This window comes from Nipponia nippon, unplaced genomic scaffold (assembly GCF_047370975.1).
Source record: "Nipponia nippon isolate SJK-2023a ecotype South Korea unplaced genomic scaffold, ASM4737097v1 scaffold_4, whole genome shotgun sequence".
Lineage (NCBI taxonomy): Eukaryota > Metazoa > Chordata > Aves > Pelecaniformes > Threskiornithidae > Nipponia > Nipponia nippon.
The window spans coordinates 124,171,719-124,177,718 of record NW_028262358.1 but is presented as its reverse complement, the minus strand read 5'-3'; the positions used below and the strand labels follow the sequence as shown (position 1 = coordinate 124,177,718).

The 6,000-nt window shown below is 49.1% G+C and overlaps 1 protein-coding gene across 4 annotated transcripts in view; it reads left to right on the top strand.

The window, feature by feature from the left end:
- Positions 1–3,414: 3,414 nt before the first annotated feature.
- The window catches only part of MSRA (methionine sulfoxide reductase A), a 300,787-nt gene continuing 298,201 nt past the window's right edge, over positions 3,415–6,000 (top strand). Inside the window, exon 1 of one of the 4 annotated variants that reach the window (XM_087776798.1) lies at positions 3,415–3,596. In XM_087776798.1, the coding sequence (XP_087632924.1) occupies positions 3,467–3,596 (130 nt within the window). In that variant the 5' untranslated portion in view covers positions 3,415–3,466. Of the gene's footprint in view, positions 3,597–4,185; positions 4,207–4,256; positions 4,325–6,000 lie in introns of those variants that run through there. The other 3 variants (XM_087776793.1, XM_087776795.1, XM_087776797.1) reach the window with 3 other exon arrangements.

Here is a 6,000-nt window from a genome sequence, read left to right as displayed (position 1 = left end):
ACAAACCTGCCTTCATAATCAGTGTATTACCGCCGAGATAGTTACACAGGGCTTTATTGGTTTCAAGATAGCAAATTCTGCTACATGGGAAAAACACATCTATCCTAAAACACAAAAACTAGCAAATTTAACTCTGAAGGAAAGGATTATGTACAGTAAATGGAAAAAAATTGTGTACATTCTGAGCAAGTTTCTAGGACTGGATGACTTGGAATTTGTGTAGAGCCCTGGCTGAAAGGCCACAGGTAAGCCCACATCCCTTTTCTTCCTGCTCTCTCTCTCTCTCTCACGCCTCTTTTTCCTTCTTCACGTTGGTTTCCTAAAGATTTTTAGCATATGCCATAAAATTGCTGTGCTGGGAATACTGTGATTACTACATGGGAATGCTAGCACTGTGTAGGTGCCTCAATCTAGGCTTTTTTTTTGGTATACTTCTTAATTCCACCTATGTGTTGGTACACATAAAGGCTATGTTTACGTGTGAAGCATAGTACATTATAAACAGAAAGATAATCACGTTCTGCTGCTTGCTTGGACAGGTAAATCCGTATCAGGAAAACTTTTAAAAGTTGGGATGTGATTTTCAGACTCTCCCACCCAGACCTCAACCTGTGGAATGAGAGAAGGGGATAGTCCACACTTCCCTGAAATCCAAGTGGGATTTCTCATTTCCAAAGTATTCTGTTTCCAAGGAGCCAAGAAGCACTAAGCACTTTGGAAAACCAGTTTTTGTTAAGTGGCATGATGGATCATTACTATTTAATACTTTGGATCCAGTTACGAAGCAGGAACACAGCGTGTGAAGTGCCATACAAACACAGAATGAAGGACTGTTTTCTGCCCGTAATAGCTGTAATCGAAACGCATCAACAGCCCCGCTGTCTGTCACCGCTCTAACCACTGTTTTGGAGTCCCACCACCAATCTTTCCATGCCCTCTGCTGTTATCAGCCTCACAAACGAAGCAGCTGAATGCAGCGGGTGACAAAGCAATTTTTTCCTGTAAGAATTAATGTACTGGAAAGGACACCTACGATTTAAACGATACACATGATGTAAATACGCAGGGACAGCATGTATGGCATGGAGGATCACTGGGATCATTTGAGTGGAGACAACGCTGGCTTTTCAGCAGCTGGCATTTCCAAGCACATCAGGGGTCTGGAAGATCTCAGCCACTTCATCTGCGAGGCTGAAGAGCCAAACATTAGTCTGTTTTTCTGCCCTTCACCTCTGACCGACCTCGATTCACGCAAGGGAGATGGCAATGAAAATGTAAGCGTTCACAAAGAGGCAGCAAGGATGCTCGCAGCAAAAGATTCAGGCTCACAGGTAGATGCATTAACTCTCATGGGAAAACTGCACTGCCATCCATCGTGACATTAACCGGCGCCTTTTTCAGAAACACATTCTTGGCAGATAGTGGAGCGAGCACATATATATGGTGAAAGAGAAGAAATGGTCAGTATAAAACCAGTGGACGTCATCACCTTTAGTGGTTCTGACACAGTAAGAAAGAGCAGGGAAATGTCAGCGTGACTATAAATGAGAAAACAGCTAATTAGGTGAACATTTTAAATGAAATTCACACTTTTTTATCAGAGATTTCTGATTCTTACTAACTGGTACTGTCAAAATATCAGTTATTTATCATATGCATCTCTGTATTCACTTATTCTTTATTTAATGCATTTTCTTCAGGTTCTTGTAAGATTTTTTTGGAGGTCACCTGAGGTCCTCTCCTGTCCTGACCTCAATGACTCTAACTGTATCAAAATTTAATAAAATGTGAAAAATTGACCACAATCTTGGGACTACTTGTGCTCAAAGAGGATGTCGTTCACCTTTCAAACACAGGAACAGTGAATTTGACAACAGAGATGGGACAGCTTGCCTCTCAGGTTCCCATCTGAATTCTTAATTTTAAAGAAAGTCTGAGTCCTAAACCATGAATTTCCTGCTTCTCTAGATTCTTTTAGGAGCATCTGGGAATTCTCAATATTGCCATAAATATCCAACTCCTTTATAAATATGAATTAAATTCTATGTCTCAAGAGTATCATATCCATGCAAAATCCAGCCTGATTATGAGCTGAATGGAACTACATTCCTTTGTCACAGACCATTTTTGAAAGAATTACCTGGCCTTCCTCTCACAGACTAGGCATTCGTTTGCCATTTTATCATCTTCTCTCCTATTCAGCCAACAATCCAACTTTTTCAAAACCCTCCAGATGAACTGAATTACTACCATTTCCCTTCTATAACTTCTTTGCTTCTTCTTACTTGCGCAGTCTCTTCCCACACTCTGAAATTCTCAGTGCAAGACCCCTGCCTAGTCCACAAATCTCCTTTGCAAGGTTTTGTACAAATCTCCCTTCTGTCTATTGACCATATCCATAGAATGAGCTTCAGTTGCTTGAAAAACAAAACGCCATTCTATAAGTCTTCTATGTTAGAAACCTGGTGGTGTTATAGGCTCAATATGCATTGTATTACACCCAAAGATATGGTGGATGTTTTCCACAAGTACTTATACTCTACTCACATTTGTTTCTGTATTTTTATTGCAAACATACGTGCGGACACTGATCTCTGGAGATGTACGCTACTTAGAGCGTCTTCACACAAAAAGTACTCTGCGAGATTGGCACGATGCAGAATACTGGCTAAATGTAACGTAGGGGAGTGCTGCATGTATCAACCACCAGAAAACTCTGGGGGAAAAAAAAGATATTATTGTACAATAAAACATATTACTGCATGAAGAGTCTGTGTAGCATGTTTTGCTGGGTATGTTTGCACAACCCTTCCCTCCCTCAACTGGGAGCACGGAGGACAGGCCAGCGGGTGGATGTGACATGAATACATACCCCAAGAAGGGTATGCATTCAAAAACCCCTCCTGAGGCAGACACCATGCAAAAACATCCTGGGTACAACTGTGCAGGGGACCCCAGCGCAAGGAGCAGACCGCGGGGATGTGTGCAGCCCAGGGAGGAAGGCCAGGCACAAAGCTCGGCAGGCCGAGCTGAAGAGAAGGGGCTGCTTTTTTTTTTGGGGGGGGGGGGGGGGGGGGCATGCAAACCCGGGCAGGTGAAGCCCGAGCGAGCCACGCCACTGTGACCTTACCAGGCGGCTGCACCCCTCGGAGCACCCAGGCCAACGGCCACCCCGCTCAGGGGCACAGGGAGCTGGGTGTCCCCCGGGCCGCACCGCTGGGGACACACCGGGGAGGCCGCTGCACCCTCCAGAGCCCCCAGGACGAGTAAGGGGTTCCCCCCCCTCCACAGCCCCCAGGACCCAAGAACCGGGGGGGCCCCGGCGCTTCCCGCCGCCGCTCGCCTGAGGCTGGGCCCGCCCCCCCCGCTGCCGCCGCCGCCGCCGCCCGTCCCAACGGCCAGCGCGCGCGCCGGGCCGTTCCCCCCCCGCCCCGCCGCCGCCGCCACCCGAGCGCCCTCAGGGGCGATGCCAGCAGCGCCGCGGCGCCTCCTCCGCAGGCTCTGCAGCTCCACCTTCAGGATGGGCGACTCGGCCTCCCGGCTGCCGCAAAAGGACGAGGCGCTGCCCGGCAGGAGCCAGCGCATCCCGGTGGCAGGTAGGGACGAAGCCTCGCCGCTCCTGCCGGTCCCGATCCTCCCCGCCGCGGCCCCCCTCAGCCCCGCGGCGCGGCCTAACGCGGCGGCGCCTGCGCGGCGGGGCTCTGGCGCATGCGCGGAGGCGCCGCTCGTCGCCGCTGTGGGGGCGTGAAATGGCGGGCGCGGCCCCCCGCTGCCGGCTGGCGGCGGGGTGAGAGCTGAGGGGAGGCTGGGGAGCGCGCTGCTTTCGTGCTTGAGCTGCACAACGACGTTTCCTCGGCGCTCTTGCCATAAGAACAGGAGTTAATCGATTGCGGCAGCCGCCAACAAGCACCGATTTTGGCCATATATGAGTTTTCTATTTGGTTTTTACTGAGGGCCACAATAGTCCTATTCAGGGCCTGTTTCCCTAGCTGTTACTTTTTCTCTTAAATAATAATTCCTCAAAATTATTCCTGAGCGTGGTTTGGATGTTTTAACCCTCACGTTTGCAAAGTGTTTTTAAGTTCTTAATTCTTTCAGTGATTCACCAGTACTCGTTAATGTTTGCAAAGTGTTTTTAAACTCTTAAACCATGTTTCTTTCAATGATTCTCCAGTGATCTTGTTTTGAGTAAATGCGTGCTGTCAGGTAAGCAAAGTAGCAACCTAGAATTAAGCAGGAAATTTTGCCTTTGGTCAGCCCTCCTAGGAACTGAAAGCATTGCAAGATGATTGTCCTCACCGTTGGATAGGAATGACAGTGGCGCGTAGGTGCTCTAACACGCGTCTTTGAGATTCAGCAAGGCTCAGGGCCGGGTCCTGCACTGGGGGCACAGCAACCCCAGGCACCGCTGCAGGCGTGGGGAGGAGCGGCTGGGAGCTGCCCGGCGGGAAAGGGCCTGGGGGTGCTGGTCGACAGCCGCTGAACAGGAGCCAGCAGTGTGCCCAGGTGGCCAAGAGGGCCCATGGCATCCTGGCTTGTGTCAGGAATGGTGTGGCCAGCAGGAGCAGGGCAGGGATCGTCCCCCTGTGCTGGGCACTGGGGAGGCCGCCCCTCGAATGCTGTGCTCAGCGCTGGGCCCCTCACCCCAAGGCGGCCATGGAGGGGCTGGAGCGTGGGCAGAGCAGGGCAGCGAGGCTGGGGCAGGGGCTGGAGCCCAAGGCTGGGGAGGAGCGGCTGGGGGAGCTGGGGGTGCTCAGCCTGGAGAAGAGGAGGCTGAGGGGAGCCCTCATCGCTCTCTGCAACTGCCTGGAAGGAGGCTGGAGCTGGGGGGGGGGGGTCGGTCTCTTCTCCCCAGGAACAAGCGATGGGACGAGAGGGAACGGCCTCAAGCTGCGCCAGGGCAGGGTTAGGTTGGATATTAGGGAAAACTTCTTCACTGAAAGGGCTGTCAGGCCCTGGCACAGGCTGCCCAGGGAAGTGGTGGAGTCCCCATCCCTGGAGGTATTTAAAAGATGGGTAGACGTGGTGCTCGAGGACATAGTTTAGTGGTGGACTTGGTAGTGATAGGTTAATGGTTAGACTCGATGATCTTAAGGGTCTTTTCCAACCTTAACGATTCTATGATTCTATGATTCTATGATTTGTTCTTCCATTGTACAAGGTGTTATTTATATGTGCCTTTGCTCCAGGCACCTGAAGTCCCTAACAAAGTCTGTGAATGTTAAAAAAAAATATATAAACAAGGTACATAAGTGCTGGTGGGTGAATAATAACTGGATGATGGCGTAAGCTCAGTGAAAGAGGTGTTTGAGAGCATAGTAAAAGCTTACATTGTATAGATATCTGGTAAAATGCTGAACGTAGCAAGAAGGTAGTGGTGAAATTAAAGGTAGCAGGAAGAGTATTATGTCTGATGTGGAGAAGGTGGGCTCAAAGGAGGGGTGCAGAGATGGGGTTGATGTCGTTAGGGCAATGAACTTTAGAGATGATACCAAGATTAGCACATTGCCTAGATTAAAGTGGCACCTGCACATTGCTTGTTGATAAAAGCCTGGACAGAAGATATGCTAGGCCCATTTTATGCTGTGTAACTCCATTGATAGAATAATTTTCTGCTGCTGTACTAAAAATGTCCTCATAGGGCCAAATATCATTTTTTGGGGGCATTTTTATTCTATGACTAAACATGATGTTATGCACTTAATAACACCGTGGGGCTCCAATGAATTGCAAAAGTTAAAAATTTTAAGATGTAACCTCCTTTCAGAAAAGAATGGCAATTTAAATTTTAATGTTGCGTAACATTTACTCAGTAACATTTCTTTTGTTTAAATTGCTCTTAGATTGCAGAATCAGAGGAGTGTTGGTTGGAAGGGCACTCCAGTCTGGTCCCTGTGCCAATGCTGCGCCACCTTCTCGTCAGAGAGTTTTTCCTCATGTTCAGTGTGAACCTCTTATGGCAGAGTTAGTGGCTGCTGCCCTCTCTGATATTGCCTGGTG